The 25,876-nt window shown below is 35.6% G+C and overlaps 4 protein-coding genes and 1 pseudogene across 4 annotated transcripts; 4 read left to right on the top strand and 1 right to left on the bottom strand.

Moving 5' to 3' along the window:
• Nucleotides 1-4,210: 4,210 nt before the first annotated feature.
• On the top strand, nt 4,211-7,656 carry LOC120278175 (annotated as a pseudogene).
• Nucleotides 7,657-9,903: 2,247 nt separating this feature from the next.
• On the top strand, nt 9,904-12,876 carry LOC120276786. The gene is made up of 2 exons (XM_039283484.1): nt 9,904-10,412; nt 12,222-12,876. The coding sequence occupies exons 1-2, from the start codon at nt 9,939-9,941 to the stop codon at nt 12,579-12,581; spliced, it is 834 nt and encodes a 277-aa protein (XP_039139418.1). The 5' UTR covers nt 9,904-9,938; the 3' UTR covers nt 12,582-12,876.
• A 4,187-nt stretch (nt 12,877-17,063) lies between these two features.
• LOC120277878 (vesicle-associated protein 4-1-like) lies at nt 17,064-20,335 on the bottom strand. The gene is made up of 7 exons (XM_039284725.1): nt 19,843-20,335; nt 18,520-18,590; nt 18,174-18,255; nt 17,986-18,101; nt 17,656-17,733; nt 17,435-17,554; nt 17,064-17,342 (listed from the first exon to the last, which is right to left on the bottom strand). The coding sequence occupies exons 1-7, from the start codon at nt 19,949-19,951 to the stop codon at nt 17,280-17,282; spliced, it is 639 nt and encodes a 212-aa protein (XP_039140659.1). The 5' UTR covers nt 19,952-20,335; the 3' UTR covers nt 17,064-17,279.
• A 248-nt stretch (nt 20,336-20,583) lies between these two features.
• LOC120277879 lies at nt 20,584-21,182 on the top strand. The gene has a single exon (XM_039284726.1). The coding sequence runs from the start codon at nt 20,773-20,775 to the stop codon at nt 21,040-21,042; it is 270 nt and encodes an 89-aa protein (XP_039140660.1). The 5' UTR covers nt 20,584-20,772; the 3' UTR covers nt 21,043-21,182.
• A 3,394-nt stretch (nt 21,183-24,576) lies between these two features.
• On the top strand, nt 24,577-25,132 carry LOC120278054. Its single transcript, XM_039284952.1, has one exon. The coding sequence runs from the start codon at nt 24,588-24,590 to the stop codon at nt 25,068-25,070; it is 483 nt and encodes a 160-aa protein (XP_039140886.1). The 5' UTR covers nt 24,577-24,587; the 3' UTR covers nt 25,071-25,132.
• The last annotated feature ends 744 nt before the right edge of the window (nt 25,133-25,876 follow it).

Genomic DNA, 25,876 nt, shown 5'->3' on the forward strand with positions numbered 1-25,876 from the left:
AATTCAAGACCTACCTCTGGATCTTTCGTCACAAAAATTCAACGAGAACAAAAATATCAAGAGCGCCTGCAAGGTCACCACCACGACACGAGAAGAGATAGGGTTTCTCCGGTTTTCTACTCTCCTTTAATTTTTTTAAACCAAAAACAAATATCGCGTGAGGATCCTCGCTCGGGTGTTCTGAACGATAAATCGGATCCCGGGAGGTACGGGATAAGATAAGGGTCTCCTTTTAAAAATATAAATAAGTAGATAGATTTAACTAAAAGTAATTTAAAATTAATTAAGAGGATGGGGTCCACAATTCTTCTTTTAGAAGGGAAACATTAATTAGTTGTTTTCCTTTAGTTTAGATTCTGCATTACTCTCATATTTAGAAATGGTGAGTTCATTCTTTTCTAATGGGGAAAATTGATCGATAAGTTTATACCTATATATGTATCTTTGTCCAAATTAAGGCTTCTTCTAGGATTTCAATCCCCATTTGCAATGACGGGCCACCCTGAACATGTCAATTTTCCTCTTGGAGCTAGGATATATTAAGACTCTTCTATTGAATATTGATGGTGCATGTCAATTCCAGATTGCAGAGCTTGAATTCTTTTAAGAGGTTTTGTGTTAAATCTTTTTATGGGTTTTTCAATGACGGTGGCCAGAGATGTCAGGTGTCTCCTTTCCTTGTGGTGGGAAGTGCGCATGATCCTTGAAAGTCAACTTGTTTTTGTGATTGGTCTAGAAAAATAGAGTTTTTAAATTTGAAATCCTAACGACTGTGATATCTAACAAAATCACATCTGTTGCTTGTGTTCTCTATTATGCAATGATTGGATCAGTAGACAATAAGTTCCTTCAGTTTGCTTGATCGTTAGCTTCATTTATTTTGGTCGTCTAATTGACCTTGGATTTTTTTTTGCTCGAGCTATCATCCATAAAATATATATTATATATATATATGACCATGTTCTAGAGTTTTTTGTTTTCTTTGCTTTATATATATATATATATAGTGTTTTTTTTTCTCTCTCTCTTAGTTGTGGTGCCTAAGCGCTAGATTATCTCTTATTGCCAACTAAATTTTATGCTACAACAAAATAAATGACATGGATGTGCGGCCCAAACCCAGACCTTTGTCTATTGCTTTCGCTATTGACACGCAACCACAATCACCTACATATTTTTCTATGAAAGTATACAAATTATGATTTATTGGAAAGAAAGAAAAAAAATTAAAAATATTTTTACCAACCAAAGTGGGGTTATTGTTATGGTACAGTATGGTAAAGCCTAGTATTTTTGGCTTTTTATAAACTCCTGCTTTTAAACTCCTTTTATTATATATTTATAGAACTAGTTATTTTTTTTACAATAAACAATTAATTTAGATTTTAACCATAAGATGGTAATTTTAATTTTTTATGAAATATGTCACTTTTAATAGTAGATTTTATTTGGGTTTCAAATTATATTGAAATGTTTAAGAGTTTATTAGATTTTTATGATATCTAATATCAATATTTTAGCAGCATGTTTTGTGGTTTTGTGTACTCTGAGAGTTCAATTTGTAAGCATATAATCATTTAATTTGCTGCTTATCCAGCATATTTAATTGTGAATAAAGCCTAAAAAAGATTAGTGAAAAGTATAAATAAAAAACAAGAACATATACATAAATAGGGCATTGCATTGATATATGATTTATTTATCTCAATTTCTTTTTGATTTTAACGACATTGCAATGATCATATGATAAAAGGAAAAATAGTTGTTATTTAACGACATTGCAATGATCAAGCAAGAATATAAATAGTCTTTAAAGTCTCAACTATACCTGAGAAATAAACAATATAGGAAAAAAAAATATGGAAATTTGTTGTTATTTTAGTAGACATAAAACAATTGTATTACAGATATGAAAGGAACCATTAACTACATACCGGATGGAAAAGTCAAGAAATTGATCAAATAATGTTCATATGATGGGATATGAATTGGACGGGCAATTCAACTCCAAAAGAAGTGAATATAACACTTGAATTTGGGACCCAAATGGTCCATGAAGCCAGACATACATTAGTATTATGCTTTGTTTGTGTGTGTATGACAAATAAGAGATCTTCCATGGCAGCTGGAGCAGACTGGCAATGTTGACCGGCGTTTGTATTGTTAATCTACGACTTTTCAAGTAGTGCTCTTTTTATGAAGTCTTTCAAAGAATATAATAATAATAATTAAGGGCTCATGTTTCCAATGAATTTAACGTCAGTTTCCTGCATATATGGGTCCATGCACTGATGAGAGCTGTTTGGTATGACGGTGAGATGGTTGATATTGGATGCGGCTCCATATTCAATCACATCTGATGGTTTAATTCTGTCTTGTTTTTAATTATAGCAGATTCTCATTTCTCTGTCCTTTATTTTATACCCTTCACTCGTCAAAGTCAATGAAATTGGTTTCACATCGTTGGAAATATCTTTAAGGAATTAGTGGTCGATCAGCTTCTCTTATTAAATAATATTGATCATTTCTGTGATCATCAATCATGAGTACAGTACTAATCTCTTATGATGCTAAGCTTGGCTGAAGAGTACTATCAATATTAGATCACAGCAATTTGTTTGGTGATGATATATATAATCTGCACTTAAGCATGGGTTAAACTAGAGTTCAAAGTTTTAGTACCAATATAACCAAAACCTCTCATGGAAAAAGGCCTAATGGGTCCAGCCAGTTCTATTCATGCTTGTTTGGTCATCTAAGTTTACAAGAACCAAAGTCAAATTTGACTTCAAATAGATTTTTTTTTTTAAAAAAACTAAATATCTCAAGCCATCACCCTCTGAAAAACACTTGTTTGTTAATGAACCTAAAATAAGAAAGAGTTGCGCCCTTCTTTCTCCAAAATTCTTAATCAGGCCGTTATTTTTGGATGCATATTTCTTGAGATATTGCATTTCCTTAAAGATACCGCCATCTTGATTATGAGTGTTAAAACTGCCATATAAAGTTTTAAAATTCATTAAAAATGTATGAGCACAACCATATGAGTCCATATATCTAATGTCTAAATAAACACATTACTATATATATATATATTTATGTAAAAATTGTAATTCATGTAAATTCAAATAATCACATATATGGGCATTTGTACATCCTTATATTTGAATGCTATTAAATTATAAATTATATATATATACACTCATTAATAGATATATACAGGGATATATTTTGCAAAATATAAACAAGAGCTAAAAATATTTATAGAATTTGGATATAACTTAAAAGGTGAGTTATCCGCTTGGACGGTGGTGGTTCCCATCCAGTCCAGCTAGCTTTTGCATGGACATCACGTGGACCGAGGCCTAGAACTTGTGTGGTTCTTCTCTTCTTTCCATTTAATTAATTAAAAAAATAATAATAATTTTTCAAGAGAGAGAGAAAAATGGCACTCACATGCAGTTGCTTAAAAATTAATTCATTAGTTAATGGACTGCTCATGGTTCTATAATTTATTTATTTAATATAATAGTTAATTGTAAGGATAAGTCATAATTCTAGTCAACTAGCCATTAAAGCACACAGGATGGGTCCATTCAACGGACTAGGAACCAACGGCTACATCATAATATTGCGCTACAATTGGGTCAAGTTGTTCATACCCTAAAGGAATAATCAACACCTTCTATTTTTTTAATACTGAATTACTTATATTAAAATCACACTCTTATTAACCACAAAACCATTATCTAAAAAGTATGCCAAAGAGTCCGATTTTCACTTTAAAAAGTAGGTGTATACCTACCTAAAGTTATATGGATTCCATTTTGGCAAAGACCAATAACATTAATTACAATATAAGTATTAAACTTATTCTCAAAATAAAAATATAATTTATTTTAAAAAATAATTGAATAAATCATTAATTTATTATAGAACAAACAAATCAAGATTCACACATAAAAAAATGAAGCTATTTATCAAACCGAAACAAGGGTAAGATACCATCTTATTTTACGAATAACCAAACATTTAGTTTATTGGACAAAAATATTATTAATTGCAAAATACTCCAAATATATTTACAAAAACTTAACGTAATTAGAAATATATCCTTGTTTGGATATATCCTCCACATCAGCCTAAAGTTTTCACCCTCCTCCAACTCCTCCGTTCTATAGTATATATATATATATATATAGAGACACCCTCCTCTGCCTCTGTTACTATATCATTCTCTCGTTCTCCATTTTCTCTTCTATATTGGGATTTGGAACTCTCGATCTTGATTTTCATCAATGGCAGGAGGAGCAATCGTCAACACTGCCGGAGGGAAGGACTACCCCGGAAAGATGACTCTTTTCGTCTTCTTGACATGCCTTGTAGCCGCCACCGGAGGCCTCATCTTCGGCTACGACTTAGGGATCTCCGGTACACTGGCCCTCATCAAAATCCAATCTTTTTCTTATGAATTTTTGGGTCTTTTTTCATGCATGGGGTATGTGATTTTGAGTTGTTTTGTTTGTTGTAGGTGGTGTGACGTCCATGAATTCGTTTCTGAGGAAATTTTTCCCTTCAGTTTACCGTAAGCAGCTGGCGAACCAGACCACCAACCAGTACTGCAAGTTTGATTCTCAGTTGCTTACCACTTTCACATCTTCACTCTATCTGGCCGCGTTGATCGCTTCCTTCTTCGCCAGTACCGTCACTAGGGTGTTTGGCAGGGAAGTGGTCTATGTTTGGGGGTGGCATCATCTTCTTGGTTGGTGCTGCCATTAATGGCGCAGCCAAGGATGTCGCCATGCTCATCATCGGCCGTATCTTACTCGGAATCGGTGTTGGCTTTTGCCAATCAGGGTGATCATCTTCTTTTCCTTTTTTTAATTTCCTTTTATCTTTTCTTGTTTGATCTCTTTGTCCTTGTGTGTGTTTTTTAAATATATATATATATATATTATATAATAGTAAAAAGAAAAAAACCTTTCTTCATTGTGTTTGATTTTTTTGTCATGAGCTTGGAGATGATGTTTTTGCAGTTGTTGTTTATCTGAGAATAATATTTCTATAAAATATAATTTCTAATTGGAAGGTGAAACGTTCAATGTTTCTGTTTTCTAGATCTTTATTTTAAGCTTTTAACAAACATGGGTCTTTCTTATATACTACGATTAGGTTTCTGTTTTATTTGTTGGATTTTTTTTTATATACAGGGAAAGGCATCAATCTCCCCTGTCTACCTTTTTCAAAACTTTTTGTGCCGTTCTCTTTTTGTCTGTTCACTCTATTAACTCTTCTTCAGAACTACTGATGATGTGAAGTATCATAATTTTTAATGGTTCTCAGTGTTGATAAAATTTAGATATCCTAAAAGAAACACCTTCATGCCTTTATTTTATTTCTTTTTTTAATTTGATGTGTTAAGCTGATTTAATTACATCATAAGTTAAATTAATGTGAAATAATAACAGGCATTCTACTATGATTTATATGAGAAGTGAGCCCTCTGTCTGACCCTCTCCAGTTGCTCCTTTTGCTATTCATGAATAAATCCTACTATTCTTTTTCTACTTCTTGTTCCCACGTGACGTACGGTTTTGTTTTTAAGTCCACCAAACCGTTTACTTTTTACAGCCAATTGCTTTTGGAATCGTAGTGAGAAAGATAAAGAAAGGGATCATGTTGAATAATAATATATTAGTATTCTATGAAACCCATGATAGTCACATGCTTATGTTCATATATTTGGCTGTTTTGTTATATTTTTATTCAATTGATTGGTGGTTTTATTTGACTTTAAAATGTCTTTTTTAATCTCTTTTTCATCAATGAATGTGTATTATTTAGTCTGTGTATTCCCACCAAGGCAATTGGAACGATCCCATACAAAAGCTTTGAAGAAATTAGCCACTTTCTTTTGTCGCTTTGTGGTTCCCACTTTGCTGCTTTGGTGGGCCGGTTCATTGTTATTCTCACACACTCCTTTTCTAATTGTTATAGTACTATTTTTTTTTTTTTTTATATATAATTCCAATGTTATTGGACTACTTGTTGAGTTGATTTACTGTTTGACACTTTTGGTTCATCATTGTCCCGTACTCTGTTTTAATGCTTTGTTCGATATTTCCGATTTGTCAATTAAATAAGAATGTGCTCTATTTCATGAGAGACGCCAAGTGTATTGTGATTTATTTATATTTATTTTTTTAAAAAATTGCAATAGCCTACTATTGTTTAGATTCCAATGTGATATTTCTATACTCATTTACATAATATGTTGTAATATAGTTATTTGCTTGCACTTGCATTATTAGTAAAGAGTGAATTAACCAATGAGAAAGTTGCAAAATGATGACAGTCTGTTCCAGTTTATCTATCTGAGATGGCTCCGGCGCGTCTGCGTGGTATGCTTAACATGGGTTTCCAACTAATGATCACTATCGGCATCCTTGTTGCCAACCTCATCAATTATGGCACTGCAAAAATCAAAGGAGGATGGGGTTGGAGAATCAGTCTTGCTCTCGCAGCTGTCCCTGCAGCCATTATTACTTTTAGGGTTCTTTGTTCCTTCCTGATACTCCCAACTCTCTCATTGAACGTGGTTATGATGAGAAAGCTAGGAACATGCTTCGTCGGATTCGCGGCACTGATGATATCACCTTAGAGTACAATGACCTTGTGGTGGCTAGTGAAGAGTCCAAGGCTGTCAAACACCCATGGAGGAATATACTCCAAAGGAAGTATAGGGCCCAACTCACCATGGTCATCTTCATTCCCTTTTTCCAACAATTTACGGGCATTAATGTCATCACGTTTTACGCACCTGTGCTCTTCAAAACCTTTGGCTTTGGTGCCGATGCTTCTCTTATGTCTGCAGTTATTACTGGTCTTGTCAATGTCTTTGCCACCCTTGTTTCCATCTTCACTGTTGACAAGTATGGTAGGAGGCTTCTCTTCTTATTTGGTGGAGTTCAAATGATCATCTGCCAGGTATGTCATACATGGAATTCTTTCATGTAACCCTTTAGTTTCCTTCCATATATGGAATTCATACATGAGATATCTATTTCTTGCATTGTAGATTGTAGTTGGAACGTTGATTGCCGCCAAATTTGGAACAAGTGGAGAAGGACATCTCCCCAAAGCGTACGCAGGCTTTGTGGTGTTGTTCATATGTCTCTATGTTGCGGGTTTTGCATGGTCCTGGGGGCCTCTCGGGTGGCTCGTCCCTAGTGAAATATTGCCTTTGGAGATCCGATCCGCTGGACAAAGTATCAATGTCTCCGTGAATATGCTTTTTACCTTCCTCATTGCGCAACTTTTTCTTACCATGCTATGTCACATGAAGTTTGGTCTCTTCTATTTCTTTTCTGGATGGGTGGTGATTATGACCATCTTCATTGCCTATCTCTTACCGGAAACCAAGAATGTACCAATTGAGGAGATGATTCTTGTGTGGAAGAACCATTGGTTTTGGAGCAAGTTCATCGCAGATAGTGATGTTCATGTCGGCAGCCTTGAGATGGGCAATGGAAAATCTGTTTCTGTATGATCTTCTTTGAGAGTAAACTGAAAGTCCCATGTTCTTAGATAAAAATAGCTTTAGTGCATATTGTTGGATGATTATGCTGTACTATGTTTAAGGAACTTTTCACTTATCTGTTTTTATAAAAAAATATGTATACATATATGAACTTGTTCTTGTGTTTTTTTCTTCATAGTTTGAGGTTTCAATGAATTATAAAAAAAGTTGAAATTTATATATGTTGAATTTAGTGCACTTAGGACTCTCTGTGATGGTTATGGTTATGGTGCTGTTTTGAGTGGGAGTGGAATGTGATTCTTCACCATCTTTTTGTTCACAGACAGAGCACTCAGGGGACATGCTTCTCATAGGCTCTGTTTGAGAAGTCCTCAACAACCTGCTTCTCAAATGAGTACGTCTCTTGGAAGTACTTTTTTTTGGCATTTGTTCTGTTATGGAGAACTCTTTTTCTCCCTTTTTTAAGATGCCTTCCGCTTATTCCGTTTATCAAAAGTACAATCAATCCATCTTGGGAAATCATTATTTTTTTTTTTTTAAAAAAAAGTGTGAATCATTAGTTTTTGCTCAATAGGATTGAAGGAAGCTTTTTAGATTTCAGCATGAAAAGCTGCTTCTTTAAACTAATCCAAATAAAACTGATATCACTGGTTTCTCCAGGTTAAATAAAAAATAAACATCTCCATCTTTTAATTCTCTGGTTTGCTTTGTTTGATTGTTTCTACGTTTTATGAGATATAGCCAAATGTGAATTTCACCAGCTCACTTCACCAGCCCTTTTCTATGATAGATTGAGTTTTTCTTGGTATATGTCACCATCACCGGCAGAAAAGAACAGTCATCCCTTGTTTTTTACTTTTTTTTCTTTCTTTTGTAGTTTAATGCTCATAAATTTCAATTAAAAGTTGCAATAAATGGAGGATAGTGATCTCATCAAAATGTTATGGATCATATTCATTGGTGATCTTTCCAAGTAGCTTTCAAGAGATCTCTCTGTGATTTCCCATGTTGCAGGGCATTACACTGCATGTGAGTTTAGGCCCCTTTTCATGAACACAGGGAAATTGTTGTGGGCTTTATGGATTAGGGTGGCCAAAATTAGTGGATTCAGGGGCCCAAACGTCACATGTTGGACCTGAGTGTTAAATGGCTTGGTGATAAGAATGATGAGGTTCATGGAAAGATTATGTGAAATGAGAGTGAGTTGTCCTTCACGCGCTTGCAATGAAAAAGAATAATAAAGTTGCAAGCAAGCCTCAACCAAAAAATAAATGGTTTGCTTCTCTTGTGTTCCTAACTGCGTTCTTTTTATCTGGATAAACATTGGATAAGTCTTATGACATGGAAAGTTAGAGGAAGTTATTAACCTCACAAGTCGAAGACTCTGGATATTGGATAGACTCGTACACTCATCTGTTCCTCCTTATTCAGTAGATCAGTAAGCAAGTGTCTCTCCAAAACTTATATACACTTAACTATTTTGAATATTTTGTTGTTGAATAACTTGAATTTCAATAAGTTTAACAAAATAATTTTTTTTTAAAAAAAAAACATTAAAAAAATAATATGTTTGATCTATAAACATCAAATCTTTTTGTGACCATTCATATTTAAAAAAATATAAATTTTTTTATGTGTATTCACATCTTGAACATGACTTATACATTTTGTATAAATTTTTTTCTCGAACAGCCGCCTACTGTAAGAGAGTCTGGCCTTGAGGATTTTGATCTTATAATTGTTCATATTTATCAAAATAAATCAATTCTTTAATGTCTGCGGACACTTCAACTCTTTTGTTATATATAATCATTATTTTTTTAACAAAGAAAAAGGTATTCCATCACAATCCCTGTTAGAGTAAAAGGCGGTGATTTGGTGACCTGCCACACCATGCTTGCCGACATTTCGTCTGCCGCTTCTTTTTCCTTCGGGATTAACAATATCATAGATCCATCCTTAGATGCTCGCGTTCAAGTTCTTGCAACGAATCTAACGGCCAATATTGCACCCTCACTCTACAACCACTCTTGCATTAATGAAACTCACATGATGGAAAAAGACAAAAATTAGGCTCGCATGTCCAGCTGGTGTTCCGATGCCGTCGCCACGTTCCTCTCCCTTCCACCGACCGCCCACTTCTTTGTCGTTCCGTACGCCAATCGCTAACCTACATTCACTACGTGGCAAGTTCTGACTGGGTATCTTCACAGAACATTAACCATTAAGATCTCACCACGTAAGCAGTCATCAAAAAGTTGAACTGCTTCCGAGGGTAACCATCTCAAATCCCCGCCATGAAAAAGATAACCAAACAGCTGCGAATCGCATTTCCTCTCTTCCAACACTCAAACCCTAAACGGAACCCTCGTGTTTCAATTGGCCTCGAGCTCCGGCGATGGCGCCCCGTCTCTTCGCCTGCTTCGGGCGTGGGGCGTCCTCTTCGTCCACCACCACCGACAAACCCGCTTCCTCCCCCGACTTACATGACACGGCGGACCAGGCTGTCGAGGAGCAGCGTCGGGGAGGTGCGGTGCTGATGGAGCTCTTCTCCTCCCAGGGCTGCGGCACCTCGACCGACGCTGAGGCCATCGCTAGTCGCGTGGGCCGTGGGGATCTAGGCCTCGACGACGTCCCCGTGGTCGTCCTGGCGTGGCATGTGGATTATTGGGATTACCGAGGTTGGAAGGATCCGTTCGGATCGAGCGTTTGGACGGTGAGGCAGAAAGCCTTCGTCGAGTCGTTGCAGCTCGATACTCTGTACACGCCGCAGGTGGTGATTCAGGGCCAGACTCAGTGCTTGGGTACCGATGAGAACTCCATTGCTGATGCCGCCCGTGCTGCGCCAAGGTTCCCCTCGCCCGCTATGAAGGTAGACTTTCTGCTTCCTATTTCCAATATCCTCTTAAAAATGAGGCTTATGTGTGTGTGTGTGTTCTGTTTGCTTCCGGCCGGCTTCTCTTTTCTATCCATTAATTGCTATCAAAACTTTTTATTTGCTCAATGATCACATTTGTCAGCTTACTTCATTAACTCTGTCGTTTCTCGGGAGAAGAAGTTGGATCTTAGTTAATTAAAATTCAATTTAAGCATTTTATTGTTGGTTGTTATTTAAAATCCGCTCTTACGGTTTTGTAATGGTTACTACACTTGCTGAAATGTCATTCATGCTGCGCCTAAAATTTAGTTAAATTTATCCATATTTGCTATTAGAAGAACCATGTCTCCTTTTTTTTTATGATTACTAATTTACTATAGTCTTGATCTGTGAAATAACTTTGTTAAAATGATTCATTCATGGCATATGGTATTACAGTATTAGTTATTCGGACGCGAACTTTTTCTCCGTATGGCACCTATTGATCGCTATAAATGTGTATGATAAGCTGAAGGTTTCATTTTGCCACAAGTAGCTTACTATTCATAGTCCTGTTTGCCAGATAATTTATGGAACCATTCTGGCAACAAATTTCTTGCATGCATATAATTGGGGTATAGCATGGGTTACTTTACCTAATTGTCCAGTTTCCCTTTGTAAAAATACATCTTTTTAAAAGAACAATTTTGTGATCGTGATAGTACTTAAACTTTTATAATAACCGTTACGTTGAAGATAGCCATTACTGAAATGGTTGAAGATTTAAGCTATGATTGTTATTACAACTAAGCTAAGATACAGTTCATATATTTTGAGAGAGACCATTTTTAATTTGGTTGTGATTTGTTGGTGGATTTTGAAATATTTGAAGCTCAAACAAAATCTAGTGTGTTTGGCTAATGTAGGATGAATGCTTGAATACCATATCTGGTTGAATAGCTGAGATTTCAGAATGCCTCTGAGTAAACACCCTGTTAATATGTTAATACTTAATAGACAAATGCGTGCAAATGTTTTGAAGGTCTTGTGCAGATTTCAGCTCACATGAACAGGTTGACACTGTTTTCTTACATGACAAACTCTAGTAATTGTTTTTGTAACATATGTTTTCTTGGTATGAGAAGGCATTGCCACTTTCTTTTTCTTTCCATTGTATAGAAATCAGAGGAATTTTTCTTTGAGATAACCTACTATGCCCCTGTTGGTTTTTTTTAAAGATGTATAATTATAACTTCTGTGTTTTGAACCTGTTAGGGTATATATTATTATGGATTCAGTTACTTGAAAAGTTTGCCTTGTTCTTAGTAATTGCGTGTCTAAGTTTTTTTCCTCTACCAGCAGTGTTTTACTTTGAGAAGGTCCTGCTTGGGAGATAAGTGACCCATCAGGAACATGCTTCCCTGTTTATTATGTAAGCATGACTTAATTGAGAGTGAATGCTATGCTAAGTGAAATATGCTGTTATTAGTAGAGTTTGGAAAGGATATAACAAAGAGGGAGATTTTTTTATGTCTAATTATTGGGTAACCGACTTGAGTGACAATTAAAACAGGTTTACACACATACTGAGAAGTAACTTATCTAGGGCTGTCAAATAACTTAGCCAATCTTTCTTTGTCCTTTCCACTCTTAGCAATAAGTAAGACAGATATTGGTACTGCACAAGAATTTACCGCCGGTTGTTTGCTTTCCTTCTAGATGTTAAGTGGGAATCTTATGTTGAGTGTCTACAGAAGCATGATTTGGTTATAATCTTAGGCTCAGAACATACTTCCTAACAAATTTTATTAATCTGGCCTGCAGGCAACTTTCCATAAGTCATCACCGGATATGTTGCAGGTGTCCTTCTCAGGCACATTGGGTTCAAAGGTGGACAGCAATGGGGCGGATGTGATGGTGGTGCTGTACGAGAGTGGATTGGTGACAAACTGTGAACGAGGTGAGAACAAAGGTCGTGCGCTGAACAATGACCACGTTGTTAGGCGCTCTGAGAAACTGCTCTCTGTTAAGGATGTCTCAGCAAAGAAGAAACTATCTGGCAGTGTTCAGTTCCCTCTGTGGGAGAGTTTCAACAGAGCCAACTGTGGCATTGTGCTCTTTGTTCAGAACCGGTCTTTGCAGACCTTTGGCGTCCAGCACTTCCAAATCCCAGACACCATCTGATTCTTATGGTTGGTGGGTTGAAAACCGCGCAGCTGTTGATTAATACAGTGCTTCTGTATAGTGATGTTGTGGTCTGATGAGTTTACTGGTTCCAGCTTGTTATTTACTCTTGTTTTATATTTTATATATTTTTTCATTGTTTATTTTTGTAGCTCGTTACTTCATTGATTTGATCTTTAGAACCTTTTTATATGTGTACGGTGGAGGGAGTTTTGTGGATTTTCTGTATTTTGTGGGAATTGAAAGCCAACGACACTTGGGTAGTTGGGCTTAATTCTGTTTGTGTTAATTTCAACTCGGGCCTGATCTGATCTGTTGTCTAACTACTTATGTTGAGGTAATGCAATCAAATGCCTCTCGTAATCCCGGACTAACAATAGAGTCCGCAATCCAACTCCTGAACCGAATGGTTGTTGGAGGCTTGATGCATCAGTGGTACACCTTCTGTCTAACTGCAATCATGCCGTTATGGGGATCTGCCCCACAGTCACGTGAGCGCACGCCCTGCCTGCACATTTGTTGGTGCATGAACCAAGAGCTCTCTGGTCCTGTTCTTTAATTGTGAGTGATGACACGTTACATGAATGCAGGTAACACCGTACCACGCGTGTCATCCCCTTATCAGGTCCTTTCAGTAAACGAACTTAAAAAAACAAAAGATTGAAGGATGTGGGGGCTCATTTATTCATTGGGCTCAGGCCCATATGCAGTGGGGACTCCGTATGTGATGACCAATCCATTCCATGCTTATTTGGCGGCTAGTTCTTGATAAATGATAAACACCAACATAGAGAATCACGTCTGCTCACGTGAAGATTAGATGCCTGTCCGTTTGACTACTACTCCAGTTAGGACAAGAATTTTCTCGCTCTCGCTCTCGCTCTCTCTAACTCCCTCGATCTCTTTCTCGAACCTATCTTCCCAAAGTTCCAGCCAAAAGCACTATATTTTTAACCCAATAATAATAAGCTCGCACTATATTTTAACCCAATAATTAGCTCTCTTCTGAGCTTGGTAGGGAAACCATCGATTATATGCTTAAAAAAAGTTCAATAATATCTCTTGTTCCATCACAATAAACAAAAGTTTGCTACCATGCCATCGATTTTGATGGTTCAAAGTTATAACCTAAAACCCTCATATTTTTTAGGTTGCATCTCCTACTAATTATAAGTCCTATTTTAGCACTCTTTTCTCTGATTTCAAAACAAAATTTAAATAAACAGAGAATTTTGTGTATGAGAAAAGAGCCATCAATTAAGTTGATCAAAATATTACACATCAGGTTTTCAACATCTCTGAAAGTCAGGCTCGTGTTACATCTTTTCATCATCATCATCATCATCATCAACTCTTCACAAGAACTTAATTAATTACAATCCGAACATCTTGCTTTACATTTTCACACCCTTATCAGTGATCAGCCCTTCAAATATTTGCACTTAAGCCCCTCCATCCATCTCTCAACAAGTTTTCACATCGATGATTGATCCATGAGTGTTTTGTTGTTTTAGCTCGGACCCCAGCAGCTGATATACATGGCTTGCCGGACCGAGTCCTCTGCTTGCTTACCATGCTCCTCTTTTCCCCCGGTGCCGTTCACTGCCCGGCTAACACCAAAGCCGGCCAACGGCAAGATCCCTCCAGATGCCAGCCGGCCTTTGCCGAACTGTAGTGATCTAAGGCCGGAGCTCAACTTGGCCCCGCCATCCCCGTTCGTCTGCACGGCCGCCACGCTCGCGGCCATATAAAACCTGTTCCAATAACTCATCTTGATAACCCAAGATTTAGAGAAGACACAACAACTCTTTTGGTTTTTTTTTTTCTTGCAATTTGCTCGCTCTTCGATGTTACCTGTTTCAAGGTTTAGAGGGGTTTGTGGTCTATTTATTGAGAGCCAAGAGGCGGTTTTCTTCTATAAAACAACTTGTGGTTTCTGGTATTGGTATTGAGTGGTGTTAGTTTCTGGTTTCACTTTTCTTTGTTTTTTATTTAACAATAGGACAATTACAGGTTGTGTCCTCAAGTGACCCGAAGCATTAATCATTTTTTTTTTCTTTTAATTTTTTTTTCTCATAAGAAAAAGAATTTTCGTAATATGGATACTAATTCGTTAAATAAATCATTTCGTCTTTTAGTTATATATAATCCATGTAATAGTGATTCGACCTTGTTATCATTAAGAAAATAAATATTTTTTATGTTTCATTATTTTATTGTTTTCCACTTAAATAATTAGTTTGGGACTTTCAAGGTAACAGGTGTAAGCCTTATCCGATGCGAGAGGGGTGACTCACCTTTCATCTACAGTGCAAAGGCCTGTCCTTTTCCATCTTTTATCATCTTCAAGCTATAATTAATACCTGTCTACTTTTTCTCACTGTACTATTTGTTTTTTTTTAAAAATTATTATTACTTAGCCTGAAGGCCCTGAACTCCTTGTTTGGTAGGCAGTAGGCTGCAATTATCAGTATTAAATACTTTTTAAAGAAACAAAAAGCGTAATTATATATTTACAGAGAGAATCAAGTACTTATGTATTTTATGTCTCTCAGTTTCTCAGATGCACAGGTTACTCTACTGTTTTACTAGGATTTCACTGAATTTCATTCAGTCCACTGTAAATATAATATATGACATCAATATGCAAGACCTTATTCTCTTGATGAACACATCATATGTAAACAACATCAGTTAGGCTTCATCTTTTATTGAATATTAACTTGATATGCTTTTTGTTAGCAAGCCTCATCTTCCGTAACTGAAGAAGATACGGCTGCAACTTGCAAGATATAACAATGTTTGGTGTGGTTGAGACAATTAATGTTTCCCAGTGCATCATCATCTTGAAGCTCAGAAGCCAACTGTTTTCAAAAGAACTAGTTTTTAAAGCTAGCCATGGTTTTCTCTTCATCAGTATGAAGTTAAAGAGAACAAAAGTATAAGCAAGGAATAACAAGTGGGTCTACATTCATTTTGTAGTTTTCTTTTCCACTGCTCCTTGTCTTCATCTTTTTTCTTGTTATCTTTAGCTGCCTTGGCCCACACGCCCTTAATCAGTTGCTCTTTCTAGCTTGTTACCGTATTTGTCACGTTCATATCTTAAATTCTAACTCTTATTCTGTAACTTTCTTTTTCAAATACAAATTGCTGCTGCTTTAAAGCAAGGAAGTTTCCTAAAAGGAACCTAAATATATATAAGTTAGCAAAGTGGTGTTCTTACTGTCATTCATATATCATATACATATTACATACCAGTGCGCTATATAATAATTATAATTACGTTTTGTTTGCCAACCTTTTATGATACAGTATCTGGATGAGCAGTATGAGCATCAACCTGAAAGATTGGCAACAGAGGCAAGAGATTTTATCTCCATATAATATCACTGCTGATGATGTGGCCTTCTAATTTTAAATATTATCACAAGAGTAAACAAAGTAAAGCTTGGAAAGGGTCGTTTAATTAGACACCCATATCTTAATAAACAACTTGGACGCGTTTAAACTATCAAAAGTCATTATTAACTAGAAAAATTAGCGGGTCCTATGGCAATAATGTCAATTGAGAAAAAAGAAACAAAGCTCATGGGGCAGTTCATGATGGTGATTTTTGACATATATTTAATTAATTATTGTCTCCCTCTTAATTAATTACTAGTATTTTCAGTGGGTGGCACTTTCAAGCTGTGCCCAATTTAATGCTTAAGATGTTGATGTGTATGAGTTGTTTAACATTATTAAATGACTAAATTAAAGACAAGACAAGAAAATAGTAAGAAAGAAAATTTGTTTCCTTCTTCCTGTCCAGGAACCACTATTACATTAGATAAAGGCTTAGTAAACCAATCAAGCTCAGATATTAGATTAATATTACCGCCTGTGACCCACTACGATTGAGGCAATAGTTTTATCAAGGAGTAAAGAGACACTAATAGATATTTAATTAGGCATGAGGGCATTTACTTGGGCATTTTAACCATGCCAACTTCTTAAAGAAAGGTTTTTCAAAAAAATAAATAAGCATATATATTTCACATCCAAAGATACGAAAGAAAGATTTCCCCATTACTGAGATCTTATTGTCTCCTTTTTCTTTACCTGTTTGCATTTTTTCCCCTTCCAATACAATGCCTCCGAGTGTAAGTAAGCATATACCAGTCATAGTCAGCCCCATCACTTTGTGAACCACTTGGTGCTTTTTTTATAATAGAAAACAAGACTAAGCCTTTCTTTGAGTATGACAACACCCAATCAGACCATTGATTATTGGCACCCTTTGAGATGGACTGAAGTAAAAGTTAATTCACTCTACACGTTTGTTTATCATGGGGCCCATTCATTCGTTTGCTTGTCAAAATTCATAAATGGAAGGCTTTGAATTCCTTGAAGGAAATATGGTAAACCTCCCTGACTACAGCCATAATAGATTAACCAAGTCCAGGACCTGATATAATTCTCAATAAGAATAATCAAACAAAATTATCAACAAATTTTGGCACACATACACCTTGAAGAAATCTCAATTGTCAGACAAGGTTGAATTGATTTACTTACAGACTCTGTTATTTCAGGATAAACAGTTTAAACACATCCCAAAAGAAATAGAAATGAAAAAAAGGGTTGTGTACCATGTATTCTCGGAAAATTTTCTGTAAGTGAAGCTTACAGCAACAACTCATCATAGCAGCAGCACCTCTACACTGAATCAACAACACCTTCAACTTGTTGTCGAGCCAGGTATCTTTCCCTCCGTTCTTTCTAAAAGATTGAACATAGGGATAAGAGATCAAAAATAAGAAAAATTTGGTAGAGCTCAAAAAAACTATCTAGTTAGGCTCTACAGAAATTACCCATTCATCAATGACGAGTCCTTCAGAAGCAATCCGAGGACCGGTGTCTTCAGGAGGTTTTTTCCGTGACTCAAGAGCTGCCTCAGCTTCAGCCAGTAGCCGCTTCAATTTTTCCAATTGCTTCAGTGACAACATGGGTAACATTCAGCATAAAATTCCAGTGCGCACACGGGAACACACACACACACAAATCATTCACTGTTGTTAAAATTGTTGCTTACAGGACTAGGACGATTAACATCTAAGAATACTACTCGCAGGATTTGCTCAACCGCAACCTGATCTTTCTGCTCATCAAACTGACAAAAGAGAAATTTCTTCAGAATGGGAATTCAAACTAAGCCCAAATTACTCATGGACAATGAACATAAGTTCTACATGCACGCAACATGACTCATCCGATATCGAGAATCAGAATTCTAATTCTGTGTTACTTCATAAAGCTATCCAATATCCATGTACAATCAGTAATTCCAAACCAAGTGCTATGTTAATCATCACCAATCTAAATAAAATTATTATAGATAAGTAGGTGGGCGGAAAAGACCAACCAGTTCTGGGACATACTCCATGGGTTCATTGACCTTCAAACTGACAATCTTAAACTTAACCTTGCTTTTCTGGTCTTGTTTTTCATCATTCTCTGGATGCTCAACAAACTTGAAAACTTCAAAGGAAGTAAAAACATGTGAGAACAAGCAAAAGGCCAGGAATAGAAAGAAAAAATGAATCATAGTACCAGTCGCTATAATACTCTCGCCTGGAGAGAGTACAGCCCCAGGGGGACGCATGAAACAACTTTTGGGTGCAGTTGTTTGAAACTGTAATAATCAATACAAATTGATCAGATTCATTTCCGCAAGAAAAGGCATAAAAATTATCCCTCATAGGCAAAAGTTTAGAAATTGAAAGCTGTGAACATGAAGTGTGAATTACAGAAAACATGCATTACAGTTCCAATTAGAAAGATTGCTATTACTAGCAGAGTCTAGGTACAGAGTCAACAATGAATCGCCTATCTGAGCGCAGTTGTTCATGTGTATTAGTGAGTTCATAAGTCACACAAAACCTATGCAGAACCATACCTTAAATGCTGCATGAGATTTGCTGGTATTCTTTATCCTGACTGCACTCTGAACTTGCTTGCCAGGTTCATCTTCAACAAATAAATAAACAAGTATGTCAACAAAGGATCAGAACCTCATGAAGCACTTTTCACTCAGTTGACAGAAAATCGGTTCCTATGGAGAAAATATCACTATTGACATTTTTTTTATAAAATATCTATAATAAGTTACGTGTGTAAACTATGAAAAGTATGCAGAAACTCGGTAGATATTATGCACTAAATAGTAAGAAAAATATTTGCCATGATTGCTGTCCGCATATTAGCATTAATTGGTAAACATTTGGCAACACCTGCATAAAATTTCTATCCTTCAGCTGCCAATAAATCAAGTCCTTTGATAGGTTAATGATGGCCCAAAAAGTCAAAAACTGTATAACAGCCTTTAAATGCCGCAATGGACTTCCCATTAGAAAGCGGGAAATTATGGTCCTTCTAGAATATTGAATAGATGTTGAGCTACTAAAATTTTGAATACTGAATTGTACGATAGCCATACAATTTTGAAAGAAATACTGAATGTAGCACCGCCACGCCACCATTGAATGACATTAAGGGTGATCAAGAACCAAAAAATCAATTACTTTATGGGTTAACCTTGCAACGCCTCTTTATTAAAATATATATATATATATATATATACTCTGGGAAACAATGGGTGTTGTCTGTTTATTCAAAAACCAATAGTTTGCAGCCTGAGGGGCTCTTATCCTTCCAGGCATTGAGTATCCATTCACCTCACACTTAACCAAAACCAACAAGCTTGAAGCTAAGGCATAATGATACACGTAGGGATGAGTATACATAAATTCTCTGTTTGATCTTCCATGGTGCAAATGTGATTTAGATGTATTAAAAAAAAGCAGCAATTAAAATGTCTAATGCTAACTGATCATAAATACCAATCTGATAGCAAGAGGAAGGATCAAAGATTTCAACATGAACCATAATAATAAGAACAATGTAAGCACAAACTACCACGAAATGTTATCTGTTCTTCTCTACGGAGTTATAAAACTAATCAAACAAAGAGGGAAAGAGATCAAGACAGAGATCCACGTTCCACTCGAAGTAAAAGCAACACAACAATGCAATTAAAACATCCAGGTAAATCTAATCTTAGATTCAAATCCACAAAGAATTAGCTTAAAAAGATGAAAAACTTTTTTTCATCAAAAAGAAGAACACGCATTCCTCAAAAACATAGCAAAAGGCCTAATTTTTGCAACTCAGATCCCGAATAAAAAAAGGGGAAAAAAACAAAAAGAAAGGAAATGCTCACATGGAAAGTAGAGCTTGGTGGCGGGATCCAGCCGGAGCCGGCGTCTGGTGGGCAGTAGCGACCTCGCCACAGATGACACCGAGCTGCTACCAGATCCCTTCTGCTGCATGACTAACCCATTCCCCAGACTCCCCCTGCCCGAGCCATGACTCGTCGGATGCTGGTGGTGAGTCAGCGACACCGACGAGTTGTTCGAGGACGAACCCCTCCTGCGGCTCCCGCGCCGGAGCTCTGCCAGAATGGCATCCTGCACAATCCCCAGACCTTCCCTTCGGACTGACTCCGGATTGCCATCAGTCTCACTCCATCACCGTTGCACAGTTGGACACTCAGCGTCCGCGGAGAGAGAGAGAGAGAGAGAGAGAGAGAGAGAGGAATCAAAGAAAAAGGTGGCAACTTTACAGAAAGGAAGAGAAGGGAAGACAGGGCGGACTTCAGCCCGCGCGTTGCAATGCAGCTATGAGGTTGCAGTTGGTGCCCGTGTGCTGGAATCCTGACATAAAAAACAAGCAGCGCGTGCCTTACTACTTAATAATAATAATAATAATATAACTATCATTCATTAAACTTTATTTGGAATATATCAACTTTAAAGACTAGAGCATTTATCCTAATTGACTTATAAACGTCCATAATTAACAAGTCTTCCGTGCCAGTGTGAGTCTCGTGCATGTAAAACAAGCCTTGTGGAAGACTGAAACTGCCCCTGGTTTCTGGGGGTGGGCGTGTGGGACATGACATCTCTATGCCACAATATGCTTTCCAGCTCCCGGTTTCTCTTCCAAACCACTGAACCAGCAGCAGTAACTCATTCATTGTCACCTATATATATATATTTCATATACGTCCCCATTTCTCATCACTTGTCTTGCAAACATAAATCACAGCAACACAGCATTTTCAACTTTCAAGCACCTCTTTCTTTGGGATATGGGTTCCGTTGGGAAGGCTTCATGGATGGTGGCCATGAGTGTGGGAGCAGTTGAAGCTCTGAAAGATCAAGTAGGCCTCTGCAGATGGAACTATGCCTTGAGATCTCTGCACCAGCATGCTAAGAACAACTTGGGGTATTTGTCTCAGGCCAGGAGGATTAGTTCCTCTGTGGATGTGATGACAAAGGCTGAGGTTGATGAGAAGATGAAGAAAACTGAGGAGACATTGAAGAAAGTCATGTACTTGACCTGCTGGGGACCCAATTAGCCCTTTGGCTCTACTTAGCTACTGCTTTTTTCTTTTTAATTTTTTTGGGGGATTTCTGTTTCCCTTGAGGTTTTGTATAAATTCAATATAATGTAATGCAAAAGTGCAATTCTGGTTCACAAGGCATTTTCTTCTCTTCTCTTTTGCTTGGAACCTTTTTTTTGAAAATGAATATCACTGTCTTAATTAGATCTCCTTGCGCCCGAGTGAGTGCACACACAACAGAGTATTATTATTCTTTGGTTCATCACAATCTGCTGATAGTTTTCTAAATCAAGCTAGAATCCGAAACAAGAGAAGAGCTTAATTCAAATTTGCTGGCCTTTCTTTTGTTATGTCATTATAAATGAGAAGATATCCAAATTACATTCAAAAGGTCATTCTTTGACTTCATCGTCCGACCATACCCCGGCCTAGATTTGTTCAAACTTACTTTCCCTTGTGGTCTTAGATTTATCTCAATTTACTTTGCTCTAAAATTAAGCATGGTCTATCCACTGCTGTATTTATTTGAAGAGACACTGCAAGAGTCCTATATCTTTACTTACTAATTATAAAAAAATTAAAAAAACTAATTCTGAATTTTTGAGTTTCTGAAGTTATTAAACTGTCTTAAACTTAAAAACCTATCACAGTGCTGTTGTTCACTGTGACAATAAAGAACAAGAGAAGGCTGGCACGTGGCAGTGGTCATAAACATTCATCCCAATACCACCAACTTTGTGAAATCCGGATGCTGGATCAATAAACCAGCAAAAGTGGTACACTATTGGCTTTATCTGAAAACATGTTGGTTGATTAAACCAAGCGAAAGCGACCCTCAGGTTTTCCTGAAAACAATGTGGTAACTCACTAAAACCAGCAGTTTATAGCCCCCTGTTTTATGTCACCCTCCCACTGATGTACTCACCCATCCAAATCCAGGTGCCCCACAACTCTGTATAAATGTTCAAGTGCCCCTTTGTGCTCTTCATCATTCTCAGCTCAACACAACAATCTCTTCTTGTTTAGAGAACATGAAAGCAGAGCAAGTTGACCAGAAGGCGAAGCAATCCGAGGAATCTCTCAGAAAAGTCATGTATTTAAGCTCTTGGGGGCCTTATTAGCAAGACAACCTGTAATATTTTTGCATTAGTATAAATTTCCACTCGGAGAAGAAAAATTTAGAGTTTAGACGTATATAAATGCAAAAGCCTTGTTCAATACTTTGTCTCCCTCTCTGCTATTTAAGTTCTTCTCACATACTTCACTTTCAAAGAATTCTCCTTTAAAATTGATAATAATAACAGTAAGAAGAAGTTGACATTCTTATCTAATATATATTTTTTCGTAGTATTTAAAAATTTCCAGAATCTCAATTATATAATTAACACTTTATAAACTTTAAAATTTTATTATCTAACAGAAAAAAAAAATTTGAAAATTTTATTTTATATATAGTTATGAATAAAAAAATCAATTTAAAAAATTTTAAAAAATTGACCAAATTTTAATTATATAATTATAACGAAGACCTTCTAAAATTTTTAATTTTATTATTTAAAAGATAAATTTTTTTGTAATTTATATTTTTTTACATAGTTATGCATAAAAAAATATCTATTAAAAAATTATGACATTTCCTCTTATTATCGTCTTTAAAAATTGCCCAATTCTCAATTAGATAATTACCTCTAACACCTCATAAAAATTTTTTATTATTATTTTATAATAAAAAATATTTATTATCTATATTGACAGTAATGCATGAAAAAATCTATTAAATTTTTTTTTTTTTAAAAGGTGGATAAACTACTTCAGATTAAGATAAAGAGACAAGGTACAAAAAACACCACAAAAAGTGATACAACAAGATCAAAACACCAAAAAACAAAATAGAGAAACAACAGGCCTCCTCGGAGCCTACAACATCATAGGGAACCTAGCCCATGGATAAATCGTGTGCCTCCTCGCCCATCCCAGTCGTCTCCCAACGTGATCCAAGGAACTCCAGGCTACGACGAATAGCAGCAAGAGGTTCCTCCAGTTTTGCTTTAGCACCGTCTGTAAAGACATCGAACCACGACAGGAGTATATGATTAATCTTCGAGAACAAAGCATGCGTAGGCAAGCAAATTGAAATTAAATATGCGATCATTCCGAGCAAACCAAATATTCCACAATAAAGTTTTAATAATCAAATCAGTAAAAACCCTTTTAGTAGGCCACAGTTCCAATCTCCATGAGCACTAAATTCGACGTAAGGTCCTCGAAGGTGTAGGCAGATTAAAGAGTCTACCAAAATAATTCCACAGTACACGAGTAAAAGCACAATGCAGGAAGAAGTGATCTACCGATTCAATATCAGAATGGCACAACACGCGAGTTACAGTTGGGAGTCTATTACAACCTCTTCGTGCAAGATTATCAAGAGTGAGAATCTTGTTATTTCAAACCAGCCAATTACACAACACTCGAGTTACAATTGTGAGCCTATTCCATATTTTTCTTTATTACAACCTTACACAGAAAAAAAAAAGGAAAAAAAAAAAACAAAGGAAGTCATCAACGGGCAATTGAGCTACAGCCAGACATTTGTTAAAAAACTCAATACCACCCGCTTCGTGGAAACATGACGTTGGTTCAATAAGGCCATCTCCAACCCAAAACTCTATGTTTGGCGCTTCAATACACAAAAATACAGTTGCTACAGTAAAAAATTCTTCAACCATCATCTCTATTTTTAACTCTAAAATAGAATATTCTAAAAATATTCTTCTTACTTCACACTTTTATATTCATACTGGTATTAAATTTAATCATCTTTAATTTTTTCACTTTTAACCATTGAATTTAAATATTATATTTTTTTAAAAATATAAATTTTATTTTTATAATTTTTTATAAATATTTATTAAATATAAAATTTGATTGATAAACTACAAATATAAATACAAACATTACAAATATAAATTATAAATATAAATTTTATAAAAAATTAAAAAATAAATAAAAAAGATAAAAAAAAATAAACTGGAAATTATAACTAAAAAATAATAAAATAATAAAATAAGTAAATAATAAACTGAAAAATTAAAAAAATAAACTGAAAATTAAAACAAAAAAATCAAAAAGGATAAAAAAAGATAAATAATAATCTAAAAAAATAAAAAATAATTAACAAAAAATTAAAACTGAAAAATCAAAAATAAATAAATAAATAAATGAAAAAAACAAAAAAATAAAACTGAAAAATAAAAAAAACAAAAAATAAAACTGAAAAAAAAAATCAAAATGAAAACAGAAAAAATAAAAAAAAAATAATAAAATAAAGAAATAGCGCTGCTACAGTGGTACGTTACATGTTACGTACTACTGTAGCATTCTGCAAATTTGGCGCAAAATTTGGCGCTGGATTGGACCAAATTCTGCGCCAAATTTGACAATTCTACGCCAAATCAAACGTCTTTTCTTTTCTGAAATCATCTCACTAAACAAACAAAAACAGCCCTCTGGTTTTCCGGAAAACCTGGTAGGCCTGCACCAAACCAGCAGTCTATTGCTCCATGTTTCCCCTGGTTCTCCTTATCCTCCCACTGTTACCACCAACACCAAAACTCTATATAAATGCTAACAACCCCGGTATTATCATCATTCTCAGCTCAACACAACAATCACTTCTTGGTTACTACTCAAAAGGACTTTTTGCAAGTTCAATCTCCACAAATTTTCAAAAGAAGAAGAAAAATCTATATATATCAGACATGGGTTCAACAAGCAAAGCTTCATGGATGGTGGCAGTTAGTGTCGGTGCAGTGGAAGCACTCAAGGACCAAGGTATTTGCAGATGGAACTCTACCTTCAGGTCTCTTCACCAACGTGCCAAGAACAACATGGGATCTTTTTCTCAAACCAGAAGGATGTCTTCTTCTTCTTCTTCTTCTTCTTCTTTAGAGACAAGGAAAATTGAAGAAGTTGAGCATAGGGCAAAGCAATCAGAGGAATCTCTCAGAAAAGTCATGTACTTAAGCTCTTGGGGGCCCTATTAGCAACCCATCCTCTACTAAGTTTTTTTAAAGAATGTTTTTATTCCAAGATGTTAAATTTGGAATTCAAGCATATATATATATATATATAAATGCACAAGCCTTGTTCACTACTTTTTCTGTGTCACTTTTTGATGCTTAAAATTTTCTCAGATATTTCATTTCCAAAGAGTTCTTGTTCAATCATAAGTCATAATTTCTGATCTAATATACCCTCTCTACTATTCACAAAAACAAAAGCAAAAGCCCCCTCCTTTTGTTATATTATAAACGAGAAGGTATCCTATATACTTTTTTCTGAAAATCCTGCTCCCTTTGCTTCATCATCCAACCCACTGTGGTCCAGAATTTTGCTAAGGCAACAATTTAAGTCACTTCCTTCAATCTAAATTATTTCAGTTTGGATATATATATATTTAAAATAAATTATCACTACTGAAAATTGTATAAATATCAACTATAATTATTTCGATTTTACTCATTAAAAAAATAATGTGTATCAATAAAAGGTAAATAATTTCAATATATTAGTAAAATTGTCCTATCATGCTTTTTTTTAATTTTAAAAGTTTTAATATCAACTATAAACTTTGTGCAAATTTCACTATGAGTAATAATTTAAAATGTGAGATATAATTTGCTGTAGAGCAGCAGTTAACAGTCCTAAAACTTTCGGACTAATTACACGCCAATTATCACTGTGTAAGTTTTATTTATTTTTTATTTATTTATTTTTTTTTTAAAGGTGATAAACCAAAGTGAGTACAACCTCCCCCAATAGAAGAAGGAACAGAATATCAACCTCTAGA

Source organism: Dioscorea cayenensis, chromosome 15 (assembly GCF_009730915.1).
Source record: "Dioscorea cayenensis subsp. rotundata cultivar TDr96_F1 chromosome 15, TDr96_F1_v2_PseudoChromosome.rev07_lg8_w22 25.fasta, whole genome shotgun sequence".
In the NCBI taxonomy this organism is placed as follows: Eukaryota; Viridiplantae; Streptophyta; class Magnoliopsida; order Dioscoreales; family Dioscoreaceae; genus Dioscorea; species Dioscorea cayenensis.